This window comes from Indicator indicator, chromosome 10, assembly GCF_027791375.1.
Source record: "Indicator indicator isolate 239-I01 chromosome 10, UM_Iind_1.1, whole genome shotgun sequence".
In the NCBI taxonomy this organism is placed as follows: domain Eukaryota; kingdom Metazoa; phylum Chordata; class Aves; order Piciformes; family Indicatoridae; genus Indicator; species Indicator indicator.
Window position 1 is genome coordinate 9027358 of NC_072019.1, and position 27797 is coordinate 9055154.

Consider the following 27797-nt stretch of genomic DNA (forward strand, 5'->3'; position numbering starts at 1 on the left):
TGTAAAGTACAGCTGGGATGTGGCTCCATCAAAAGCAGAAGATACTTGCTAACAGCCTGACTGGACAGCTGCTTTACTTGCCTTTTTTGCTATATGCAACTGAAACGTGAAGGGGCCACTCCTCATTTGCACAGCCTTCTTCCTAAGGTGAAAGGAGTTCAGACATTGTACTCTAACTGTTAATTAAACACTCCATTTGATTTTTAGATTACTCTAAGCAATGCATCTGCATTACAAGAATGTAACCTTTCTTCATTCATACTAACATACTGAAGAAAGGAGTGTTAGAATACACGATTGTTCCATGCATTCATGAGAATAGCAATACTTCCTAGGAAACATTTCCCCTTGCAAACCTTTTGCCACTGTTAGCAGAGGAACCTGAATTATCATTCCCTCAGTGCTACAGTTAGTCTTAAACTGACAAGATTTCAAATATAATTCATATGTTGCCTTTCATAAATCAGCTGTTACTGAGTTTGTATAGAGTTCTTTGCAGAACTGCTTTATTTCCTTGTAAATGACAAATTCATTGTATCATAAATCTTTGTGGAAATTGTCAGTGTCTTAAGTGTGAAGACGTTTCTCAGTGTGAGATCATCTGAATTTTAAGATTGTAAAAGAAAACCTGAGACTTTACATATTTTAACATATACTAAAGAAGTATGCAGTGAAGTAGATTACACTTAAATGATATTTAAAACCTACAGAAAACTGTACAGACACTGAAACACTAAAGAATTGAGATTTAACTTCTTAAACAGGCAGAAACTGACAGATGCTGTAGTTGCTGCTGGGTTCTGGGTTTGGGATTTTTTTTTTTAGGTTTCACAGGAATTGAAATATGACAACTATGTAACAAAGTTACCTGAATGTTCACTTTTAAAAACATGAATGTCTTAATGAAGTGTCTTTAACTTGAAATCTTAGAAATGCATGCAAATCACAACCTTACATTAAAATTACTCCGGTATTATAAAATGTGACCATCAATGCAGAAAAAGCAGTGATTTGAATGTAAAAAACTACAGCATACTTCACAAATCCTTCTATTCATTTAGTTACCCAACTAAACTTGGGGAGGAGGTGGTGGTGTTTGTAGCACTGCTGTGTACTGCAGCAGTGGGCATAGGATCTCCTTCATTATGGCCAAAGGTTAGTGAAAGGTGACCATGTGCACAACAGGTGAAATATTGTATGGAGAAATAGTCACATGCTTTTAGAAAGTCAGCAACTTCCTGTAAACACCACTCAGTGCATGAAATTTGACGTTTGACACTGGCACTTACTGTGCAAAAAAAGAAAATGCATCATTTTCTTCTGAATTCTTGTTATACATCCTTCCCATACAAGCTGGCATGAAGTTCGTCTCAGTTTTCCAACTGAATGCAGCGTTCTGAGTCTTTCACTGGTGGAAAATAAAAGACAAGAAAACAACTTTTTGTGGGGAAGTTTAAGAGTCCATCTTATGGAAATGATTTACAAATACTGCTAGTAGGTTTAGTTGGTTTTGTTGTTTGTTTTTTTTTTTTCCCCACAGCTTCCCAGACCTTCATCAGTTTCACTCTCAAGCAATTTTGCAGAATATTTATCCATTTTATTTTATAACAAATCAATATTTCTCTCTTAATTGCCACCCATTCAAGTGTAAAATGAAATTTTCATACAGCTCAAAGCTGTGGAAACCATTACACTGAATGATGCACTAAACGGCGTTTTCCCAGGGATTATTTTGGCTTTAGTATAAGGTTTTCACTAAAGAAACAGGCATTTAAGGAAATTAATTACAAAATCTTTTATCCAACAGTTTCTCATGCTGGTTAGTCTGACCTGCAGTGTGGGGCATGAAAAAAGCCCATATGGGGGTTAGAACAGAGAGGTTTTGAGCCATATTACCTTTTAACTGGCTCCTGGTACACAACGCACACAAGAGCAGCACTTTGACCTTTATATGAGTACAAGAAAGTGAGGCTGTGGTGCATTTTGCATGGAGCCCTCAATATAGGAAGGACATGGACCTGATGGAGCAGGTCCAGAGGAATGCCATGAAAATGATCAGGGTTTGGTGCACCTCTGCTATGAAGACAGGCTGAGGGAGCTGGGGCTGTTCAGCCTGGTGAGGAGGAGGCTCCGAGGAGACCTAATAGTGGCCTTCCAGTACCTGAAGGGGGCTACAAGAAGGGTGTAGAGAACTGTTTGCAAAGGCTTGTAGTGATATGATGAGAGGCAATGGCTTCAAACTAGAGAAGAGCAGGTTTAGATTGGATGTTAGGAACAGGTTCTTTACTATGAGGGTAGTAGATGTACACTGGAACAGGTTGCCCAGGGAGGTGGTTGGAGTGCCATCCCTGGAGATACTCAAAGTGAGGCTTGACAGGGCTCTGGGCAGCCTGATCTAGTTGGGGATGCCTCTGCTTACTGCAGAAGGCATTGGACTAGATGACCTTTGGAGGTTCCTTCCAATCCAGACCATTCTATGAATCTATGATTTTTCAGTATTGCACATTCAGTACAGATTTTCTCTGCAATGTTGGGTGCACATTTCATAACTGCAGCATGAGTCTGAAAGCCATTGGATGTGTCCTATTTGTTGCAGACTCTCTACTGTGTAAGCTGTTGCAGTGAATTACAGTGCTATCATGGTGTCACACCTGTGCAATAGCTGCACAAGGTACCTGCCTGTGCTATCTGGAAAGTCACTGAGTCACTGCCACAAGCAGCACAGAGGTGGCAGGTGGATTCTTTATCATCTATGTGAATCCATGGTTGTGTATACAGAATCCCTGGCTACTTTCAATTAGTTCTGTGAACCTTATGAGGCTAGAAATAATTAAAAAAATCCAACCAACCAAAACCAAAACAAACACTGATGAAGTCAAAAGAGTTGTTTACAGGTTTGCTCAGCAAGAGGCCCAGCATGTCTTGGCCAGCTCTGTGCTAGTTTGATGAGTATATAAAAAGGGTAGTGATTTATATCAGACTTCTTCAAATGCATTTGCTCTACCTATTATGAGGTAGTGTGAATTATTCTTATACCTGTTGGGAACATACAGCTGTGGAAAATTGTTGATACACGACAGATTATTTTAGCTTGGGGTGTGGTATTCATTCAGGGAGTGTGGGAAGTAGCAGGGCAGTAGAGAAGTTGATGTACAGCTGGAGTCAAAGGCTAGACTATTACTTAAGTTCAGACTCCTGTTATTCAGTTTGCTGACAAACAAAACTAACCCATGAGAAGATCAGCCAAGCTCTTTTATTCACCAAACTCCCTGACCTCATTTTTTCTTCCACTTCCTTCTGACTGTTTTTTTCTGTACTACATTTTGACCTTCTCTTTAGGGTTATATGATTGTTATTCCATTTTTAACTTCCAAGTTTTTGTTTTGTTTTCTCCAGAAAAATGAATAGTTGTCTAAAATATCTTGGTTATTATTATTATTTTTAAAAAAACTTTAGAAAACATTAAATTCAGTAGACTCTGTGGTTAGAGGCATTGTAATTAAGTTTTTCTTTGTATGAAAACGCATTGACTTATATTGCTAAGCAAATCATACATGTTTCAGTAATTAGCCTCCCCTAAAATACATGTTAATTGATTTCTCTTGCAGTTCTTGTTCTTTTGCTTTTCTTATTTCCTCAGACAACCATTCTTTACCTCTTCCTGTACCCTAACAGAGGAAGCTTAAGTGTCTACCAATTGTCTCCAAAATGATTAAAATGGAAATGCTAATGTTTTGTCTACAATAACGGTTCCAACCAAAGTATTTTCCTTGAATCACAACAAAATTCTCTCTGAAATGTAAAACCATGCAACAGTCTGTGTATCTCTAAAGATGAAGGAATTGCTCATTTCTATTATTGTACTGTATTCAAAATTACACATTTTTTTTCATTTTATATCATCTTTGTTTTTGCTTTGATTTTATTGAACACTAGTATCAAATCAGTATATATTTGGGACAGCTATCTCTATGAGTAGGAATACTGACATTGGAGATAACATCGACCTGCAAATTTAAAAGTATAAATCCTCAACTGAAATACTGTCTTGAAGCCTTATTTATGGACTTTCACTGATGTAGTATTAATTACTTTTGTTGGTTTATGGATTGGACTGCCCAAGTGTGAAGAGAGTTAGCACTGCATATAGTACTTTAGCACGAACTTGTAAATTAAATAGAATTTAAAATTAATTAACTTACTTTATTTTCCCATTACAGGTGCAACAACCGAACACAGTGTATAGTAGTTACTGGGTCAGATGTGTTTCCTGATCCTTGTCCTGGAACATACAAATATCTAGAAGTTCAGTATGAATGTGTTCCTTATAGTAAGTATAATCTTTTTATTCTTGCTCACTTCCTCTGGCCCTCACAATTAAAGCTGGAGTGCCATTAGATGGAAAAGAAGCATATGTTTCTGGCCCACAGACCCATTATGCATGCAGAGCACTTGCAGACTAGGGTCTCCAATTAGCTTCACAAAGTGTGGAAGGAAGCCATGGTGTGATGCTGGCCAAGTGTCTGTCTGTGTTCTTAAGTGTTTGGCTTTTAAGGCTACTGTTTTTCCAGAAAACAAACTCAAATTAGCTATTCAATAGGCCAGATAGAAATTTGTAATTTTGCCCACTACCAGTTGCTGACAAATTGGCTTGGCTCACAGACTTCTAAAGCAGGAATTGACTTCAGTTTTAATCATGATCTGCTTGAAAAGCTACCCGCTGTTGTGATGACTTCGGTTGCACAGCAAAACCCTACACTGACACTTGGAGGCAAATGCCTCAGTTTGAGGACATTGTAAGAAGACTTTGTGCTTCAGGGGCACATTCCAAGTGAATTATTCAGAGTGAATAATTATTAAGTTGCTTGGGCTTGATTCTTAAAAGCAATGGGGGAAAGAGTGAGAAAGATACATGTTCACTTTTAATGTAAAGAGAAAATACAAGTTGTGCCTTGAATCAACTGAAAACAAAATACTGAAATCGTATTGAGATAGAAAATTCTGAAGTTACAGCTACTTCAGCAGTTTTGTACAATATTTTTTCTAATGCCAGAATCCAGTAGCTTTAGACATACTTATTTCCTTGCAATAATTAATGCCTTTTTTTTTTTCATTTACTTGTATGTACGTTTATAAAAGTTCTACAGATTCAACACTTTTAACTGGTTTTGCTTTCTTGTAAGGTCATTCTTTGCAGGGACTTCTCCCTCGTCCCCATAACTCAGCAGAGAAATAGCTGTGTTTGCAATGGAATCTGAGCAGTGCACTGATCATTCCCTTAAGTTATTATTAAGCGTGAATTTCTTGATCTGCAGTAATCCTTAACCAAAGTCACATTTTCTGTTGGTACAGGAAACAGGCCAGGTCTGAGATGCAAAAACACTGTGGTGACATTGTATGTCCAAAAAGGAAAGAAATGAGTTCTGGCATAAGAAAGGCTATGTCAAAACCATCCATATTGTTTCCTGCACAATTTTAAAATTTAGACTTCTTAAACTGAAGTACTGCTTACTCTTACTCTTCACCACATTGAACCTTCACTGTTGTAAAAGGCCAAACACAGATCATCTGTTTTTTCTTCATTTCTGCTGTGTCATTGTGAAATGGTTGCTTGCTGATTTTTTTTTTCTGTACCATTGTAGGATTGGAAGCCTACTGTATACAGTGATCCCTAGTACCATTCCTCCTGTGTGTAGTATCGGTGGCTTGTTATAACTGTTCTTCTTGTGCCACTTTTGAGGAGTGATGTCTTGCCCCAATCTAACCAAAGTTTTGTTCCACTAAGATCACTTTCACTTTAGCTCTATTTTCACTTCCCAAATTCTCAGAAAGAGGGCAGTGCATCTGATTCCAAACCATAAGGTCAGTCAAATGACAAGAGGTTGTTTCCAGTTCCAGTAGGCTAGCTCATAGAGAAAAAGTGTAATGCAAATAATGTTAAAACAAAATTTTTTATGCTGTTTTAGGAAGAGAAGTGTGGATATTGCTATCTACGGGAATCTTTTCTTTTCCAGTTTTCAGAAGTATAGTACCACAGCGCGGCCTACCCTGTACTCTAACGTGTAGTTGTTCTACTTTTAAAGTGCTTGTTTTTGTTCACTGTCAATTGCTTTGGTTACCTGTTGAATTATGTAATTCTGTGTCTATCATAATTCAGGATTCTGGATGCTTCTTGTCTTTCAAAGTCTATAAGTTTTGGAATTTGTGAACTGCAGTATGTACATTGGTGACTCTGTGCCCAATTCCAGAACTGTGAGAGGCATTGCTTGTTATTACCAGCAGTCATCAAAAATGTTTCCAGTTACTAAAATCGGTTTGGAAGTTTGATACCAAATCACATTGTGCTTCAGTAGCCATTTCTGTTATTGACCATCTTTCTTCCCTGTCCCACAAAGCCTATCCTGATATTATTCCAAGTCCCTTTTTTAATGCCTGGTAAACTCCAGTTACCAAGTTTAATTTCTTTCTCATTCACTTGTTCCAGTGCTCCATATCCAAACATACAGAAAGTCTGAAATCATTGTTTGCAAATAACAGCTGTCCCTGCATGAGAGACTTGTTTGGAAGGTGGGATAGGCTTTTGTGGGTCTAGGAAGGGAAGTTTTCAGTAATCATAGCACTTCTAATAGAAGTTCAGTTACGGTTCTTACTTTTTCTGAACTTCATCTTCAGTTACTGCAAAACTGCAAAATTTGCTGTGTCTCACAGTGACACTTTTCAGTCCATGCAAGATTACAAATCACCATTATATCAGCTTTTGTGGTAAAAGATGGGAGTTGTTACACACTAGAGTTGGTGTCACCTTTATACAAAATGCAGTTTATGAGTTCCTTTATGCCTTGCTAGTCTCCAGAAATACATAGCTGCTTTTCTGATCCTGTATACTGATTGAGCTTTCTCTGGATTTTATATTTGTTGCCCTCGTAAGTACTTAATGAAAAGCTTCCTTTTTTCCATCTGAAAGTGTAGACAAAAGAAAAAAAAATCTATTGAGATACTCAGTTGGATCTCCAATGAAGCTAAAATTCTAGACAAATTTGATAGGCATTGCTTTGTCCTAAAATAAGAGTGTTATTGATTAAATCACAGAATGCCATACCTGACATTTCTCTCAGTTATGATGTGCAATGTACTTTGATACTTTGACTGAATAACGAAAGTCAGCTGTTTTATAAAGAAGACCATTAAAACATTTTGTACATCTGTGCATTTTTATTTTGAGTCTTTTTTGGACTCAGGGATTTAATGGAAAAAAAAACCCGAAACCAACATTTTAAAGTGTTGTATTGATGGGCCTTTGCAGCATTTGTTTATTTCAGTAAGCCCATCTGTCCCTGAAAAATGTGCAGCTGTACACCAATGCATGAAGAGCAGACATGCCAGTAATGATTTTAGTTATCCCTATCTTTTTCCCTCCTCTCCTATTACTAATTCTAAGCAGGTACAATATCAGTATTGCACTTTGGCAAGGAATAAACTCACACATAAAATTTCAGTAACAGAATCATCCGAAAGTCATTAACACTGACTGAGACTCAGGAATTCACCTCAGAATACATCTTCTGTTTGCTTGGATAACTCAAGAATTACAAATTGCAGACAACCAAGTATTTTACCTAAAGGTGTATAAATGAACAAAGGCTGGAAAAGCACTGCTCATTTTGAGCATATTAACCCCCTCCCACTCCCCCATAAAGTTTTGGAATTGTTCCCTGAAGAAACACTAGATCAGCTTAGCCAGTACCATTCTCTCAAAACAATCATATGTAATTTTGTTACATGAAACTGAAAATCCCAAACTTTATATGAAACATATAGATACGTTCTCTAGAATAATACTGCAATACTGAAAATGTAATAGCAGCGCAAATAGTTTTGATACAGTTCCTTGGCACCGGCAGCTGCTGTTACACAGATTGGTACATCTGTCATTTGCCAGGTCATTTTATGAAACTAAGGGAGCATACTTAAAAGGCTACTGAGTATATGAAATAGATTTTATTGCAAATAATGATTGGAAATCTATTTACTAGCTCGACTTCAGCTATATGTCTTCCTGTAATATGTTCCTTAAAACTTCCTTGGGGAAAAATTGCTGTAGTAATATAACTTTGTTAATCGGGTTCAGTTTACGTTTTCCATGTATGGTGGCCAGATGGATGTTTCTTTTCAACACTTAGTATGACTGTCTTCGCATACTAGCTTGCTGATTGGGGCTTAAATCGATGAAGCTGGAGAATATCTAAATGATCTAAATGTTAATTTTTTCTCTTCTCTTTTCCTCTTGCTTACTGTTCTTTTGCTTCTTTTTTCTAGATGTTTTTGCTTATTCCTTCTAGTCCGATTTTGCAGTTATAGACTAAGAAGTGGCAAAAAAATCTCAAGATTCATATTCAGAAAAACAAAATAAAGCCTAGTGAGAGTTAAAGGATGCAAGCTGCTTTCTTTACAAGAAAGAAAAGCAGAGGAATGTATGGGGCAAAGATGGGGGAGGGTTTATTAAGTACGCATACAAACATATTTAATGAATATACTGCATTTTGGTTTATAATGATCTGATTAATATGTATATGTGCGCATGCACATATATGATAAAATAATGTGTCATTTAAAAACTAACTTGATCTCTTATACTTTGAGAAGATGAGTATGTATAGCATGCATTAGTAAAGTCATTCATTATTTATTCAGGTTCACTAAGTGAAACTACATGCCAACATATCTGTATTGCCTTCTTAATCTACTAAAATGATTGATCCATGTTCACTTGTGTAACCGTAGAATCTCTCTCCTGCTAGGTTTTCCTGTTGTCTGTTTTCTCTTTATCCAATATAGTGCAGTTCTTATTCTCCCTATATTTAGCGTCTGTTACTAATTTAATCTTTAGATTAATAGTCAATTTATGTTAATCTTCTTTCTTTTTTCCTTGCACTTTTTTATTTTTCTTCCGATGCTTAAAATAGAAGTGGAGCAAAAAGGTAAATAACGTATACAGTCCAAACCCCAGCTCCTTGTTATGTGCCTTATGGATGTTAACCTCTTCCCTTCCCCTCCCCACAACACTCTTATATTATGATAATCAGCAGGATCTCATAAGTACACCTCATAAAGAAGTCGACTGTTTGCAATAAAGTGACTTGGCTGCTTAAAGTAGGTGGCGGGGTATAGTGTCTGAAATACTTGGGCTGGAGGGAAGACTCCCTTGCTTTTTTTCTCTCCCTTTCTCTTTGTCTTTCTTTCCCTCTCTTTCTCTCACCCTTGGGTAAATTCCTGTTAATCAAGTGTCATCTTGCCTGGCTTCCAGAACCCTCTCCATAGCATGCCATGGTTACAGGGTTTCCTGGTTTGTTTCATTCATTGCTTTGGTTGTGTTTTGTTTTCTCTGCTCCGAATTGCTTTCTTTATATACCTGATAATTTGTTTTGTTCCTTTAATTTTAATCGAGGCACCTCCTTTTTCAGCCTCACCACTTCTTAAAGTTCTAAACAAGTCGATGTGATTTTTTTTTGGACTGAAATGACCTAGCGCACTGCTGCACACCAGTTAAAAGCTCTGGAGCGTTAATGTGTACTCACTAAAAGTCTAAGATGAAAATGCAAGAGTAACTCTACATTTTCAGCTGTCTGTGTATGCCATTGAGCCTTGTTCTGTACTAGTGAAAAGTTTCCATCCACTTTCCAAACTGGTACAGCAGGAATATGGTAACTTTAAGAAAAGTGGATGATTAAAGGTGAAAATTGCATTAATTGTAACATGAGGTATAATCTAGTGCCAATTAAATTGATTTTTTTTCTTCCTGACACAGTCATTATGATTTACCTACTTTTTTTTCTTTTTTTTTTCTTTCTTTTTATTATGAGACAGTCTTAATTTGACATAATTCTTGTTTTACTTCTCTCTGTGACTGTTAGTTTTTGTTTGCCCGGGGACGTTGAAAGCAGTTGTGGACTCACCGTATTTATATGAAGCCGAACAAAAAGCAGGTGCTTGGTGCAAAGATCCTCTCCAGGCTGCAGATAAAATATACTTCATGCCATGGACTCCATATCGCACTGATACTTTGATAGAATATGCTTCTTTAGAGGACTTCCAAAATGGACGCCAGCAGACAACGTATAAACTCCCAAATCGAGTGGATGGTACTGGATTTGTAGTTTATGATGGCGCTGTCTTTTTTAACAAGGAAAGAACTAGGAACATAGTAAAATTTGACTTGAGGACTAGAATTAAGAGTGGAGAGGCCATAATCAATTATGCTAATTATCATGACACCTCTCCATACCGATGGGGAGGAAAGACTGATATTGACTTGGCAGTTGATGAGAATGGCTTATGGGTAATTTATGCTACGGAGCAAAACAACGGGATGATAGTAATTAGCCAGCTGAACCCCTACACCCTGCGTTTTGAGGCCACCTGGGAAACAGCCTACGACAAACGGGCGGCATCCAATGCTTTCATGATATGTGGTGTCCTGTATGTGGTGCGCTCAGTGTATCAGGACAATGAGAGTGAGACTGGCAAGAACACTATCGATTACATCTACAACACCAGGTTAAGCAGAGGCGAGCACGTGGACATTCCTTTCCCCAACCAGTACCAGTACATCGCCGCAGTGGATTATAACCCCAGAGACAATCAGCTGTATGTATGGAATAACAACTTCATTCTGCGATATTCTTTGGAGTTTGGCCCACCTGATCCTGCCCAAGGTAAGAATTTGGGTTTTCTCATTTTTAATCTCTCTGCACTTCCATTCAGATAATGGTGTTACCATATCTTTGGTCTTAGACTTGGCTCCTGTGGCAGAAAGGCAAAGAGGGGGGTGGTTTGATTGCACTGCACCAAGCAGTACAGCATTAAAGTGGCGCAGGGCAAATTTGCAGAAACTGTAAAGAGAAGTAGAATTGCTTTACTTGGTTTACAGGCCTGTGCTTTTCTTTTTCTTAGTTTATTTTTTTTAAATACAAATATTTCCCTTTTCTGTGATTGAGAATGAGTTGGGGAACTGCTTATTTACTTTACACCATCAGTCAGTTTGACTTCTACAGCTGAACTATATTTGAGTTCATTCATGCTGAGCCAGAAGCCAGTTTACATCCATTCAGTGTACCTGACTTATGAATTGATTACAACATACATGCAGACCTTTTAACTTCTTGGTGCCAGCAGCTGAAAGTGATGTGTGCTGGGAAGTCCCAGAGGAGATGTATGGGGTTAATCTACAATACCGAGTATTAATGTTTTTCTGCAGCCCTATTTTCACAGTTTCTAATGCAGGGTTAGACGAGATGATGCAACACTTTTTCAGAAGGTTTCTCAGTAATCCCATTACAATTGCAATTCAGCTCACTTGAAGTTAGAACAGCTACCTAAAACGAAAGACACTAACTGCCAAAATAGGAAAGAAAGATGAGGTCTTAGTTCTCAGAAATCCCTAAAAATGATGTGAACAGGCATAGCTAAGTACTGACATCTGCAGAGGAGAGCAAATACCAAGAGAAATGCTCTGAGGCTGAAGGTGCTTGTAGCAAGAAACATAATGTTGATGAACTGCTTTAGCAATGGAGGTAATAACTCCACTTTTCTTACCTAACTGGTATGCATGTTTAACAGCCATTCTTTCTACTTCAAAAAAGTAGTAATAATGGCTTCTCACCATGTAAAGCAGATTCATGAGCAGCAGTACAAATTACACACAATTATTTCAACATACCCTATACCCACATAGCTTTCCCAGGTACAAAAGTAAATAAGACACAGCAGAAACAATGCATAAGTAATCTCCAAAGCCAAGTGGTATCTGTCCACTTTGTCTCCTGCAGACCACCCTGGAATACATGGCCAAGCTCAACTAGGTTCCAGATGATTTGGGTCTGTGCTCTGTCTGCTGGCAAGCTTTGTCTCTCTGTCAAGCTAATCCATTCTTTAGGGAGGCTTTGGACTGCTCTTAGCAGGGACATACCAACCTCTGTAATTAGAAATAAAGTAAAGCTTTCATTTTCTTACATTCTCATGCATGTCACTTTTCATTCGGTTTAACTAAGATGAAGATGCATTCTAAATTCTCCAAAGCTTTAATAGTTAGAGGAGAAAATGGAGGTGCAGCTCTAAGTAGCTTTTGCAGTTCAGGCAGCTGCCATGAATGTAGCAAAAGCTAATCTTTAAATCATCGCACTGAAGGAAAAGTGTTAAGGAAGAGCAGGGAGAGAAGAAAAGGCTTTGTGGAATCCTTCCTTTGCTTCAGTAAACAACCAAAGGTCTCCAGTAAGACATTTTATAATGTTTTTATTATGAGAGAGTCTCCAAGATCCTAAGTTACAATACATGTGCTGGCTATATCCTATCTAATCATAGAATCATAGAATCAGTCAGGGTTGGAAGGGACCACAAGGATCATCTAGTTCTAACCCCCCTGCCATGGGCAGGGACACCTCACACTAGATCAGGCTGGCCAGAGCCTCATCCAGCCTGGCCTTAAACACCTCCAGGGATGGGGCCCAAACCACCTCCCTGGACAACCCATGGAAGTATCAGGAAAAGATCTGAACATCTACCAGCATGCCTTCAAGTTCCTGGGTTCCTTACTGGCATGCAAGGTAGGGGGGAGAAACGGCTTTTTCCAAGCAGATCTAGAAAAGAAGTGGTCCAGGGCACACTGCAGGGTGATTGCCTCTCATCAGAGTTCTTTGCCCAGTCACCCGTGAAGACAGAGAAGGAATGCTTTTTGAGTGGTTTATGAGTTTTGATTTTAAATGCATGTTGACATCAGCAAATATATTTTCATTAAGGCCTTTTTAAAATATTGAAACCATATGAAGACACTAGGCTTACTTGAGAATGTGAGGCATATGTTAACAAATGGTATTTTTCCTTATGTAAAGCCAATATCCAATATTTCAGTTTTGTATGGATCTGTACAGAGAAGATCTAAGAATATACTTCAGTTCATTTCCTCTCCTGCCTAAGTCAATTGCCTGTAGTTAAAGACTATTAAACTAAAGGAAAAATTATCTAATGTGCTTGTCCTTGAGATGTACTGCTATAAAACCAAGAAGAGATTCTGTACAGTTTCTAATTCTTATTTTATTTGTATTATCTTTTCAGTTCCTCTTTGTTTCAGTGTAAAGTCTGTATAAATTGGAAAGTGGTCCTTCTGTTGTGACAGAGTTAAAGGATCTATATAGGTAAAAAACATTCAGAGGTTTTTATCTCATACGGATTTAGATCAGATTTTCAGCAGAACTGATGAAGGGCAGTTGGGGTTTCTTTTGTTCTGGTTTGGTTTGGGTTTTTTGTGGTAGAGTAAGGTTTCTTAATCATCTGCTCAGAGACATAGGTGTTAGGATAACAATCTAAGCTACCTAGCACAAGAACCTTCTTTTAGTGTCTTCTGCAATGGTACATTAATATCAAGTATTTAATGGTGTCACAAGGTCAGTGCCTCAGAAGTGGAAGTCGTGGCCTTCTCTGTTCAAATGGTTAATTTGGGGTCATTGTGGGAAACGCAGCAATCTCTATTCCCTCTGTTGCTGTGGGAGCAATAATGACACGACACAAACTGATGTGTTTTTTTTCCCCCATCTATCTGTCTTGATTATCAGTTCTTGTCTACAGCATAGCATCCAGCTACTGAGTGCTTCAAAAACAATAGTCTTTCTTCCTATGTGAAAAATGGATTTGTCACATTTGAGCCACAGTTTTGAGCTCAAGGGTTTACAATTGCTCCTAGGACCAAAATCCAAATCTGCCCTTTTTTTTCTCTGTCGTTTCTTTCATTTTTAATCTGCCTATTGAAACCTCTAAAATACTAGAGGTTATAATTAACCTAATGTTGACCTTGCCCTTGCTGCAAACCTACGCCATTTTGTCCTCTAGCAACTTGTTCATGTTATGTCCATAATCCTTATTTTCTTAATCTTCAGGAGAACTATTCAGATTTCTAGAACTGTGGATGCTGCAGCCAGGCTGCTGTTTTACCCTGGCAATGCAGTCTGCTGCCCTTAGAGCTCCCCACTTAACCTCATTCTTCATGTGTTGTGTTTTTCTTCTCTCTTCTCATGGGAATCACAGTATGTAGATGTAGAAATGCTTTTCAGAGCTACAGCTGGCATGTACTGCTCAGAAATTGCAGAAAATCACATTTTCTAATGTTAAGTGTAAAAATTACATTTAAAAATCAAAACCTTAATTCAGAAATAAAATAAAATGCATCAAGCTCTGCAAAAAGCCACTATGAAAAATGCAAAACAAACCAGAGTTTGTCTACCCTAGGTAAAATGAATGGATGTGTCCTGTTACATTCTTGCTAACGAAGGTAACCAAGAAATCTTAAGTTAAAGGATCATGAAGAATGTAGGGAATTTTTCCCCTAAAAAATTATTATAAGCATTACATTGTAAGGTTTCCTTGGTAACAAAAAGAAGATAAATCCCTTTGTTCTGTGTTAGTGTGTTAGGGAAAGATGTAATCTACATTCATCCTAGTTTGTGCTAACTGTGTAAACTGTTCAAACTGAAGTTATCTCCCCTTTTGTACCATGATACCCATCATTAAGTTTTATACAATCACTGAAGGAAAATACAGATGTTGTGAGTGTGGACAGAACAGAAACTCTTAAGAATACTATCACCAAGGGCTTGAAATAATAGGAAACTAATGCAACTAAATCTTGGAAACACTAAGAATCTGCAAATTCAAGTCACGCAGCAAATCGTTAAGTAAATGAGATCTTTGCTATTATATTGAATCTGATATAATACAGATTGATTAAAGAGTGGCTGTGTAAGTAAAGACAACATCATGGGGACCAGATAGCATGTTGCTGAATCATAGGTATTTTGCTATTTTTGTTTCATATTTGTTATTATTTTCAGGATATAAATTTATAAATGGCTGTGTAAACATTTTGCTTTCAGCTAAATGGGATTTGGCAGGGTCAGCAGAGTACTGGCTAGCATAATAGTTGGAACCTATAGGTAATTAGCTGAGGCTTAGTGACTTCCCTGCTCTTCACTGAAGCATGAACAAGCACACAGCAGTAATAAGCAGAAGGCAGGGAAATAGAGATTTGCACAGGTTTCTGATCACTGTTGCTCTACACAGTAGCTCAGCATATGACACTTTATGAAAATAATGGTGGGCACATAGATCCTCACCTGTCTAAATTCACATTCTCATTGTGTTCACATTGAAATACCTGACCTGTAAGAGCATACCTTTAGCTGAAAACTCCATGCATCTGATTTCTAAAATTACCTAGATGCCAGAGATAAAAATGGAACCATCTGTATTTTCAAAAGTGGCGTGTCGTCTGAGCCTTTCAATGCAATTTTAAATCTAAGGTCCGAGTTATGTTTTGATAGTTCAGGGGTTTTTTTGTTTGTTTGTTTTTTAAAATAAATTTTATGCCTGCTTAGAACAGAAACCAAAAAGCAGTAGCTAGTTTGTGTAACTTCTCTAAATCTACTTCTCGCTGTCAGTTGGGGAAACAAAGTTACTATTCCCCTGCTGTCCTAGGCAATTGCATTATGTTTTTTATAGACATCACACTGTTAAACAGGTGTTAAGTTTTACTCCAGTGGCGTCTTCATTTTTAGAAACAGATAGTATGTATAACTTCTAAAATCAGCTGTTAGGAACTGCATGAAACATATGTAAATTAATTACACTCAATTTGAGACTTTGGATTTGCTTCCCATTGCTTTTTCCTTTCTTTTTTTTTTTGAAATATTTTATTTTTATTTTAAATGTTGGCTGACAATGAGACACACCCATACTTCAAAAAAAAAGGTGGAAGGCAGAAGAGGTTTCTTGGGTTTTCTCCTTGTCGTGTCAAGCCTAGTCAAAAAAACCTAATATAAATTCTTCAGCCTTGTAGAGGCTCACACTTGCTGCTTGGAGCACTAGGCTTGTTTGTCTTATTTGCAGCATATTGATCATCAGTGTTATCATCTTATATCGGTAAAGCATTCCACAAGACAGTGCATGGCAGATGCCATCACCCTCAGCTTTCAGAAGAATATTATACCCATCAGGTGGTGGCAGCAGCTATCATGTGTCTTCTTGCAGCTCAGGAAAATGGTTTTAAGTTCCCCAACAGGTTGTTAAAACCAAAATGATCTGCCTTCTTAAAACCAGATGCATTCCTTAAAGTTATGTGTTTGGTAATTTCTTACTTTCTCAACTTTCTTCTTTCCCAGACTTCCAGCACTGTCAGAAGTTTCCTGGCACATTCATAAATATACTGACTTCTCCTTTTAAAAAAATTAATTTAAGAGAAAATCTTTTAGAATTTGTCTGTCTGGGGTTTGTTTCAGTTTTGTGAGAGAGGTGAAGTCTTTCCCTTAAAATGTGAGATTACCTCTAAATATATTTCTAAAGTGTGTACTGTTACTGAACTATGCAGGTTGTTTTTTAATCATAGGTGATAAGCTTTGAAGTTTATTTTAATATCTTAATATGGATAACATTAAAATCAAACCTATAGCTGCATAATGACAGCAGGGTATTTTAGCTCAGAGTGCAGCACAAAATATGTTTTGTAAATTGTTGACTCACTACTAAACCTCAGAGAGTTGTTATGAATTCTCACAGTGATATTTTGCTCTTGAGACAAAACTATCCTAAACATTATAGGTTTTGAGTAGTAATTGCAATAATGCTAATACACATTTCAGTGATTAAATATGTACTAATTAGCACAATGTGTTAGGGGATGGATAGTAATAATTAATTGTCCCTTCCATCATTCTTCATACCCACCAGTTCTCTGTTCCCAGGACCTGATTCAGCAGGCGTTGCCTGACACTTCTGCAAGTGATTGCAAATGCTTTTGACAAATGTTAATTGGGGAGGCACTAGAAGGCTGGATGCATTGTAATCAAAAGAAAATTACAGTAGTTTCACAAGATGTTGGGTGAGCACTTGCAGAACAGATCCAAGGATTTCAAGAGGTTTCATAGTAGCTGGCTACACCATGGGTTCAGCACAATTATACAGACTGTATTCAAAACTGAAGGGGAGACAGCTTCTGAAGAAGTTTGTCATTTGTAAGCAAGAGAGGGATGAAAAGCGCATCTTTGTATTTAGTCTTTAAAGCCAGATTGTGATGTTCAAAAACTCCACTCTAAATTCGTATGACAATAAAAAGATAATTTCATATTTGAGACTCATAACTGCAATATAATTGAAAAAGGATTTTGAAATAATTGTCTTCTAAACTACTGAAAGTTATTGTTATTCAAAATACTAATTTAAAAGGCATCTACTGAAAGGCAAGGCAACTCTTTTGTTTTTTCTTTGATTTAATTTAGAGAAGATGCATTGTCTAGTAAGTCAGAGTTCAAGAACCTTGCAGAAGAAGAAAAAAAGAAGAAAAAAAAGCCACTTAATCCACCAAAGTTAATCCTAAAATTTGCTTCATTTATTTCTGTACTAGTTAGGATTTAAGAAGTACTTGATACGAGCTTATTTATTCTCAGCACAAGATCTGTGCACTTTTTTTGCCTATCAAGCACTGTGAGCTCTACCAAAGATTAGGAAATAATTAACTGTTTCAGTTACATGGCTTACTTGAGTTTCTTCAGCTGTTGCTCAATATATATTTGAAATAAATAATAGCAATAATAAATAAACAGGAATTGTCTATTCATCTATGATGAACAGACTATTATCTCCACTAGCATTAACTAGTAGTATCCCTCCAAAGCTTTAAAACCCCAGCATAGCTTGGGCTGTGCCTCATCCGTTCTAGTGATGGTGGGTCAGTAGAATAAGCAGCTGTGAGGCCCAGACAAAAGTGTTGTCAATGTCAATGTTTCATTAAAGATTAAACTAGGTACTTTCCAGTGGCCTGAACAAGTTGTGTCTTCATATCTGCTTTATCAAAAAAAAAAAAACTATGTTAAGACCTGAAACGTCCAAACATGGGAATACCAGGTACATGCTGAGCACTGCTTCTGCTTGGAGCTAATTGAGGGTGCTGCAGCTCTTTCAAGCAGAATGACTGCCAAGTAGGAAGATGTTATCATAATTACTTTCCTGGAAAGTGTGTGCTTGAAATTTTGGGGTCTGTTGGGGTTTTTTTGTTTGGTTGGTTTTGTTTTTTTTATTGTCTCATTAGTTACAGCCCACTGCCTTTGTCATGAAAGCTGGACTGCATTGTTTACTGCACACTGATTCAAATGATTCTGTCTATTCAGAGTTATTCCTTCTGCAAAAGGGATTAAGTAATCTCCAGTTGCTTTGAGCATGTTTGTTATGTACTGATAACTCACCAGTTAGTCCTGCCTTTCAGCCATTGGAAGTGTAGCTATCAATTTGTATTATGGAAGAGATTATTTGGAGAATATGCTGAACCATCATACTGGTATGAGCTGGGAGTAAAAAAAAAAATGTAAAAAAAAATCAGTCAAAGTTGTATCTCAAACACCCAGAATAGCAATAAGAAAAGAGCAATATTAAGATAAAGGAAAGCAGACACCAAATAATGCTTAAAAATTACATAAATAACATCTAAAGAACTTTAATAACGCTAAGGTAATTTACTTTATTATTACTCTATTTTTTTTCTGTGCAGTGCCTACCACAGCAGTGACAATAACTTCTTCAGCAGAGCTATACAAAACCACTGTGTCAACCACTAGCACTACATCACAGAAAGGTCCCATAAGCACAACATTAACTGGAGGAACAAAGGAAGGAAGCAGAGGACCCAAGCCACCGCCACCCATTTCCACAACCAAAATTCCTCCCGTGACAAGTTTTTTCCCTTTACCAGAGAGATTCTGTGAACCAACTGAGGCCAGGGATATCAGCTGGCCTCAGACACAAAGAGGAATGATGGTTGAACGCCCTTGCCCAAAAGGAACACGAGGTATTGCCTTTAAACTTTATCTTGATTTCTGGTAGACGTTTCAAAAGCAATGTGTCACTCTCTCAAGCTCTCTGTCACACAATTGTTCATTACTTGGAGAATGTGTATCTACAGGCAATGGTCAAGTTTTAATCTGCAAGTGGCACCTGAGTGTAGCTTCAGAATTACGTTGTGCATACACTGTTCAGAATCCAGGTCAAATTTTAGGGCTCTGTTGGAGGACTGTTGTAAAGTATGCTTACAGCTGCCTTTCTCATTAAAAGTTCCCCTCTGGATGAGCGCCAGGAAAACTCAAGGGCTTTTTGTTTGTTTGCAGAAATGTCTGGTACTTTCAACTGACTTTTTTTATTGCTGTTTGTAATCTACATTATTTCTTTTCATTTTTGTCAGTTCCTGTTAACTACTGACATTAGCAGCATTCAGAATTTAACATTGCTAGGAGCACAATGTAGCCGATTTCTTGAATGCATCCAAAAATGTTTTACATTTCACTGCAGTTTCATACATCTGTTGTAGGAACTGCCTCGTATCTGTGCTTGGTCTTAACGGGAACGTGGAACCCCAAAGGCCCTGATCTTAGCAACTGCACCTCACACTGGGTAAATCAGCTGGCTCAGAAGGTTGGTTGAAACCTTTTAGTCTGGTGTACTCCGGTGATTAGGGATTTTGACTCTTAGCACTAGAACTCAGTTTGTTGAAGCCATCTTTATTACTCAGTGTTTATTAAACTAGAAGGAGTTCTGTGCACTTAGTGTGAATAGCAGTGACCAGCATTTAGGTTCATGTGTGATCTTGTATGCTCTCCTTTTAAGTTCTTGTATTGAATCTGTGGTTGTGTGTTTTCATCACTATTTAAAACAAAGCAGCTTTGCTGGTTGTTCAAAAGCTGTGTTTGCCAAATAAATCAAATATTATAAATCAAACAGCAAAAACTGTGGTATAGAGCAAGGGGTTTTTGGTTCAGGAAAAATTATACTGTAATAAAAAGATTTTTGTCTGAGTGTGTTAATAACTGTATGATTAGAGCACAGAGCCACTTTCTGTGTTTTTCTTCCCTACTGAGATTTGCTAAGTTTATGAAAACTGGATAATTTGTTGTCAGTACCAGGCTACTTGACTTTCAAATGCCTCAAGCACTAGTATGAACAAATAGATTTCTTACTGTCTGATAGTGGCAGTAAAATAAAAGTGAGGATGAACAGAAGATCTAGCCCAAAAGTCCCAGTCTGATTTCTGGTTTTGATGGCTGTTAAGAACTGCTTTTGTGTGTCAGGGATCTAAGAACCTTTAATCTTCTGAGATAAAGAGAACGTTATTGGTCTCAATTAGTTGCAGATCTCAATGTATGTGCAAATGGTTATTTCACCACAACAAAGGTACACGAGGAATTGGAATTAGGAGCCGCAAGCAGAACAAGGGACCCTGCTGAGATAATATAAATTGTCATTTCAGATCAGAAGTGGAGAAAATGCTGCTAGTCTGGCCAATGAACTGGCTAAACACACCAAAGGACCAGTCTTTGCTGGTGATGTTAGTTCATCAGTGAGGCTGATGGAGCAGCTTGTGGACATTTTGGATGCTCAGCTGCAAGAACTGCGGCCCAGTGAAAAAGATTCTGCTGGAAGGAGTTATAACAAGGTACATGCTTCATGTCACCTGCTCCTGCTGAGATAACCATTCCCTTTGGTTTTGTGCTTTTTTTTCCTTCCAGAAATATTAATCTATACTTTATTCCCATGTGCTTATAGTTGTAGAATAAACACGTAAGAGAAAACAGTAGTAAATACTCAGCAGAAAATTACAATTATCTTCTTTAGGGACTAAGATATCATTCACAATAGCTGACTGGTCCTAAACTACATAACTGTGTCCCTTATTAAAATCTGGAATGCATTAAAGCTAGTGTAAGGGAAATGGGCATTAGCTCTTAGAAATTCTGTAACAAATCAGTGTGTGTATCCACTGATCCTTTTAACCCTGAACATGTAATAAAATCAGTGGGATTCTGGATAGGTGCAAAGTTTTATTTTGATCTGACTTGCTACAGAATAATAGCACTTCCTTAGCCTTTTAAATACTCCAACATCACTTAAAATTGATCTTTATAAAAATGCTGTAGTACACATATCTGAAATATGATTAAGTGTTTTCTCTGGAATTACACTCAGAGAAACATTTCAGAGAAAACGTTACGTCTTTGTGGTTCCAATACAAACCACAATTGCTACTCCTCTTTTTTTCAGAGAAAATGCTGTGTTTCTCAGCCTCTTCCTTCCATCAGCTTAGTCCATAAGCTACAAATGAATCATTTTTTCAGCCTTCTTTAGAGAGAGCTCCTTTACAGAGCTCCATACAGTCCTCTTGTTTTGGCAGTGGTTTCATTTACAATCCCTAGCTGCCCATAAAAGATGTTTCCCAGAGGCAGATCCAGTGCCCACACAGAGATTTTCTCCTTTGACCTTTTCAGGAGAATCCCACCATTTGGGCAAAGGTATCTAGGCACCTGTATAAAGGTTGGGGAAAAATGTTTCCTATGTGATTTTTTTTTTTTTTTATAATCGTCACTGGACAGAAACTAGATCAGTGTCCAGGCTGTAGTTCAAGTTTGGGATATGGAACACCAGAGTAATTTTTTCTATATTTCTGAAGCTTTCCAGAATGTGTCTAACGCCTGATTTTCTTTTTTCTTACTAAAAAGCTCCAAAAACGAGAGAAGACATGCAGGGCTTACCTTAAGGTATCTCTCCTGTGCTGTTACCCTGCTTTCTCCCTGCTTCAGCAACCTGCCACGCTTTATCATCTTGCTGCATGATCCTATGTATTTCAGTCTTTGATAAATATGAATTGTGCCCCATATCAAATGTACAAATGTTGGCTTTGGACAGGTGTAACACTCAGAAAAAAATAATTAAAGATCAAAGTTTATACCTCTTTTACCTCAACTTACTCAAAAACGAAAAGAGCAGAAAATGTTATTATCTGAATTGGAAGTAGCATCTCCCGTATAATACAACTTCATGTAAAGAAAAAAGCTGGCAACTGAACTGAAATTACTTCAGCTTGGTAGTATTTTATATCAAAGACTGTTTAGAGTTAATTTGCTTGCATGAAAAGCGTACATTGTATAACCTGCTTTGTTCTTTGTGTATTCTTATACTTAGTAAAATCACTCTTTCCTACAGTTGTAAGAGTTTTCACAAAGGCCAGATTTAGTGACTTTAGGGTAAAATGTACAGACAAACATTCCTCTGACTTCACTAGGAAAATGTGTGCCACGTGTCCCATTAACCACGCAATATGGAAGGCAGGTAGCACATTGCTAGCTGATTTTCAGTTTCTTTCACCTGATGGAGAATTGTTGTGTGTAGTGGCCAGCTCCTGCTCTACAATACAATACCAGTAATGCCACCTTGACCTGTGAAGAAGAGAAAAAAGTCCTGGAACAGATAAAGTCTGACTGAAAAATCTTATTGCGCGTTTTTTCGAACCGTCTTACAAGATACTGATTTTTACTTGCGCCCTCTTTGATAAAATGTAGGAACGATTTTTGAGAAAAACTTGCAAATACTTTGAAACATAATAATTCAGACCCCTACTGAAAAGACAGTTCTCTGTACAGGGCACTTCTGTCTTTTATCTTGCAGCCCAGGAAGTGGATGGGAGGTGTCCAGTTGTACAAAAATTTGATAAAAGAAGACAAAGATTTGTAGAGAAATTTGCTTCTCAAATATTAATAGTTGTATTAATTCTTTTATGCTAAAATATTTTTATAGTAAAGGGAAATCCAGCAGATTTGGTATGAGTAGACAAAATTTTCTTACTTCATTTTCTCAATAGTAAACATGAACATGAGAAAAGCAGTAACAGTGTTGATCCAACAGCTGTGGTTCACAGGAGCCACATGGTCTTCCCACCACCTACTCACCGCTGTCTGGGAGTGGGGAATGCCTCAGAAACATTAGTGGGCAGTGATCATTTTTCACAGGAAAAACGCAAAGTTTGATTATCCTGTAAGAAATATGTGTTTCATATTAATGAATGGATACCATCAGTGCTATATGGAGATACATGAGAAACTAGCACAACCTTCATTTCCAAAGGGTGTCATTTTCTGTAGGTCTCAAATGGGCTTCTCTGCTTAGATAAGACTAATAAACCTCTTGAAATTACAAATCAAAAGCTGACTTACACTTTGCAAATGAAGCAAGTTCCCGCTTTGTGACAGAGGATTCACTGTACCTGAGATTAGAAGCTCCAATCTGTATTTCTTGGTGACTAATGAATCTGGCCTCTGCAGACCAATTTCTGTTCCACTCCAGTTAATGGCTGCAGCAGTATCAGTGTGAGCATTTTGACTAGTCTGTCTCCCATTAGAGAAAGGAAAAAGGCTTTAATGCCACTTCGAAGTATCTTCCACCTGCCTGGAAGCTTGTGGTGGCTCACAATGCAGACAGAAAGAGGATATTAAAATGGATTAGGCTAATTAATCTTTCTCTGACAATAGCCTTGACCAACTTTTCCTATTCGTTTATTTGCACAATAAAGTATTCCAGACCCACATATTTCTGTTTGTACAATGTGTTCTGTTTCTATTCCCAATGCTTTTAAATTGATCAGACAAATGATATATATGCCTAATGACACCTTATGGCTACGTAAATGGGACAGAGTAAACGGGGTGTTTCAGCAACGCATGGCATACTCAATACACAGCATACCCAGTGCACATTATGCATTAATGCAAGAGCCTGCCTTCAATTGATTAACTGATTATCCTGATTGATTGGATTATTTTGTAAAAATAATGTAATCATGTCACTGAATTCTTCTTCCTTATTTACTGTTGCTTTATATGCAGCTTAATGAACTTCAAAGGGTGATGTTAGAATTGTTACAAGAAAGACTTTCCAAAATGGCTTTATTCAATGTTACAGTCGCCTTCACTGATAACAGGGGCAGTCAGTGGACATCTTGTTTGCTCTATTGATTTCCTTTTTTAACTGACCTTCGTGCAGGAATGGAAGTTAGTAATCTTTTTAAGTATCTATGAACAGGTACAGGAACAGGAGAGGGAACAGGAGGGGGAGTGAGAGTGGCTCAGGCTAATTTATATCCAATGAGTCAGCTTCATTTCATGCCTCCTATAATAAAGAAGGTAGTTTGTCATAGGCAAGTAGTTCATAGTGCTATTGCTGCATGAGTTGGGCTAAGTTTCCAGAAGAGTATTATTGTCATTTTAGCCTAAAACTGCGGATTTTTAAATAGAAATTACGTAGTTTGACGTAAACTTTAAGATGAAAGCTTGAGGCAAAACTTGAAGCATGTATTTTTACATTTTTCAGCACAGTAATAAGACCATCTTTATATCTTGACATGAGACGAATCAAATCTACATGTTTACCACTTAGAGACAACACAATGCTAGTGGCTAACTGCACTTCTATTAATGCTAATCCAGCAAGAGGATGGAAAATATTTTTATGTTGAAAATATTTTTCTAGTGCCGTTAGATCACAGTAAATCATTCTGACAGTTAAGTATTATAATTGTCACCATATAATGTTGGAAATTTTCCCAGCTGCCTGGGGCAATCAGACCTAATGATAATTTGCTAATGAATGCAGGCAATTGTGGATACTGTGGACAACCTGCTCAGGCCTGAAGCTCTGGAGTCATGGAAGGACATGAATTCTTCAGAACAAGCCCATGCAGCCACAATGCTACTTGACACATTGGAAGAAGGGGCATTTGTCTTGGCTGATAATCTCTTAGAACCAACTAGAGTCTCAATGCCCACAGAAAATATCGGTAAGTACGTTTCCTTTTAAGTGTAATTTAAAGTGCTGTGTATCCTGTTAGGCAAAATCAGGAAAAGATATTCTAGACAGCAACAGGCATTTTGAAAGCTGAGCTCAATAACATTTAGTGGAAAGGTAAATGCTCCTAAGTGCAGAGAGGCATGGGTTTTTTTTGTTTAGTTCTTCAGAATTAGCATTCTTTAGTGTCGTTAATGCAGTGTTAAATGGAAAGTAGTTGGTGTCGCAAAGTTGATTTACCACTGAAAAATCATTAGCAGAATGTATGGTTATGAAGAGTGCTTAAATGGCAGGGTACAGATTTTTTGAGGTAACTCCTTTCTGTAGAACTGCAGAAATGCTTTCCTGTTATATATAGTTTTCCTAATGAATTTAAATTACTTTCTTGCAAGGTACTCTGCCAGTTAAGTATTTTAGGCTCTCAGAACATAGGCCAAATGTTTATATTAAACATGACTGCCTTCAGGTAAAAATGTGTTCAGTGAACTACATCTCCCATAATGCAGAATAGCTATGCTCCAGAGACTGCAAAATAGGGGAAGGTAAGTTGGAGCATACTTTGTAATTTAAGTGGTGACAGAGAATTGAAGGTGTTTGGTATTAGAGATGTGCAAATACTGGTACACAGAATGTGTTAAAGCAAAGATCAGTGTTATGCATAAAATTAAAATGCCTTCATAATTGTAACAGGGATCAATGTAGCCTCAGTGAGGTATAAGGAAGCTGAAAGTCTGCTAATTTCAGGGGTACCGAGATGGAAACTTGAAATAGGCTGCAGAAATGGAATTTTTCAGTGTCTGCATATTTATATCTGTAGAAGAGAATTCTGGCTAAATTTTAATTTGAGTAGGAAAGGGTGGGAAAAGGTGTTACTTTCCAAAGTAATTGCAGTAGTTGTTTCTGAAGGATTGTGGGTAGAATCGCAGGAAATGTCTCTCAGTATATACAAGATTTTCATGTAGTTCAGTAGGCTGTCTGAATATCACTTTTTGTGATGTCTTCAAGTCTTGGTTAGTAACACATTAATGATGCTATGCAAGACTGAATTCTCAGTGTGCATACATATATGTGGCTTAGAGAAAGATAAATCATTCCCTAATTTCACACTTTTTTTCTGGACTGTAGTTAGGACCAGTTTAGTATAATGCAGATATTTGTAAACAAACTGACCACTCTGACCTATATGATTTTACATACCCAGGGAAATCCAACCTTTAGTGGTAATCCCAAGAAAGCTTCTCGCTATACACGTATTGTAAAATTAAAACTTAAGTAAGACTAAGTAGCTTCTATGTTTTCAATTTAATTTTTTTTTAGCAGAACCAGTAAACTGATTTCCTATAAACTTTGATACAGAATTAGATTTAGGAAAAAAAATAGAAATGCTGATTTAGCTAAATACACAGCATAAGTGTATTTAGTTATTCATTTGCTGTCTTTTAAAAAGTCTTTAAATCAATACTTATGTTTCTCAGCAGGAAGATACTGCATAGACATTAGGAGCTTCAAAATTGACATTACTCTGCAACATGTGTGTGATATTTTTAAGTGGGTGTTTTAGGGGCACAAATTAAAAGAAGGTTTGATGTCATGTTATCACTATTAAAGTGCTGTCATTTTAGTAGTGTGCACTAGGTTTAGCTAAAGCTGCTCTGCATACTTGAAATATGCAATACAGATCTGTCTTACGGTGGCAAATGAGGACAGCAGTGTGAGAAAACTAAATAAAGAGTGAGGGGGGAATATTGTCATCTGGCTTATTGCAACCTGGCCAAAAGAATTCCTCTGCATTCTCCTTTTTTACCATTTTTTTTCTCCTTTTTCCTTCTGATCTGCTTAGTTTTGGATGTTGCAGTGCTCATTACTGAGGGCCAGGTGCAGGACTTGAAATTTCCTCAGGGCAGTAAAGGAGGGAACTCAATTCAGCTCTCTGCAAGTACCGTGAAACAGAACAGCAGGAATGGTGAGTCTTGGATACAGAGCACTGAAGAAAATCCAATAACTTTTATAAAACCTACATTACCTCCGCAAGTGAAAATATCAAAACACAACAAAATTGCTCTGTGGCCTTCTCGAAGATGCTGGTTACTTTGGCATTTTTCTCCAAGACCATAGCCTGAAAATGCTTCTGTGATTACTGACACTTTATTTTCAGCCATTTAGAATTACAGAATCACAGAATGTTAGGGGTTGGAAGGGACCTTGAAAGACCATCTAGTCCAACGCCCCTGCCAGAGCAGGACCACCTATACCAGATCACACAGGAACACATCCAGGCAGGTCTTGAATGTATCCAGAGAGGGAGACTCCACATCCCTCTTGGGCAGGCTGCCTGTTTCTGTGTTCCATCATCCTCACAGTGAAAAAAATTTTCCTCATGTTTACATGGAATTTCCTATTCCTCAACTTTCACCCACTGCCTCTTTTCCTGTCATTAGGCATCACCAAGAAGAGCTTGATTCCATCTTCTTGGCACTCTCACCCCCTTTACATATTTATAACCATTAATGAGGACACCCTTTAGTCTCTTTTCCAAGCTAAAGAGACCAATCCTCTGTAACATGATGACGATGTTCTTTTTTTTTTTTTCTTTTGTAGGGTTAGCAAAATTGGTTTTCATCATTTACAAAAGTTTGGGACGCTTTCTCAGTACTGAAAATGCAACCATAAAGCTAGGCAGTGACTTTGCTGGGCGTAATAGCACTATCGCCGTCAACTCCCACGTCATTGCGGCCTCGATCAACAAGGAGTCTAGCCGGGTGTACTTGACTGATCCTGTGCATTTTACACTGGAACACATTGATGTGAGTTATGCTAATTAATTAATGGGAAGGTCATAAAATCAGCAAGAGAGAAAAGCAATGCAGGAAAATAACCTTTTTTTTCCATTTGAATTTTAAATGTTGGACTAGGTCAGAGACACAAGCTTAGTTAAGTCTATGAGCATAAAATTAAATGAGCCTGGTTCAGTGATTATTAGAACTTAAGTGTATTCTTAATGAAAGCTAATTCAGTAATCAACATGAAAATGTAAATGACTAAGTTGTTTCTAACTGAAAATTAACTCTTGCCTTATAGTAGCAGGGTAGAAAGTAATTGTTACG

General features: G+C 37.5%; 1 protein-coding gene across 8 annotated transcripts in view; it reads left to right on the forward strand.

Moving 5' to 3' along the window:
• ADGRL2 (adhesion G protein-coupled receptor L2) overlaps positions 1 to 27797 on the forward strand; it is a 124776-nt gene that overhangs the window by 70804 nt on the left and 26175 nt on the right. For 4 of the 8 annotated variants that reach the window (XM_054384119.1, XM_054384118.1, XM_054384122.1 and 1 more), the window contains exons 3-12: positions 4221 to 4330; positions 8967 to 8978; positions 9912 to 10712; positions 18581 to 18877; positions 19394 to 19497; positions 20330 to 20515; positions 21576 to 21614; positions 24502 to 24685; positions 26534 to 26656; positions 27292 to 27497. In XM_054384119.1, coding sequence (XP_054240094.1) covers positions 4221 to 4330; positions 8967 to 8978; positions 9912 to 10712; positions 18581 to 18877; positions 19394 to 19497; positions 20330 to 20515; positions 21576 to 21614; positions 24502 to 24685; positions 26534 to 26656; positions 27292 to 27497 — 2062 coding nt within the window. The remainder of the gene's footprint in view (positions 1 to 4220; positions 4331 to 8966; positions 8979 to 9911; positions 10713 to 18580; positions 18878 to 19393; positions 19498 to 20329; positions 20516 to 21575; positions 21615 to 24501; positions 24686 to 26533; positions 26657 to 27291; positions 27498 to 27797) is intronic. The other 4 variants (XM_054384121.1, XM_054384124.1, XM_054384125.1 and 1 more) reach the window with 2 other exon arrangements.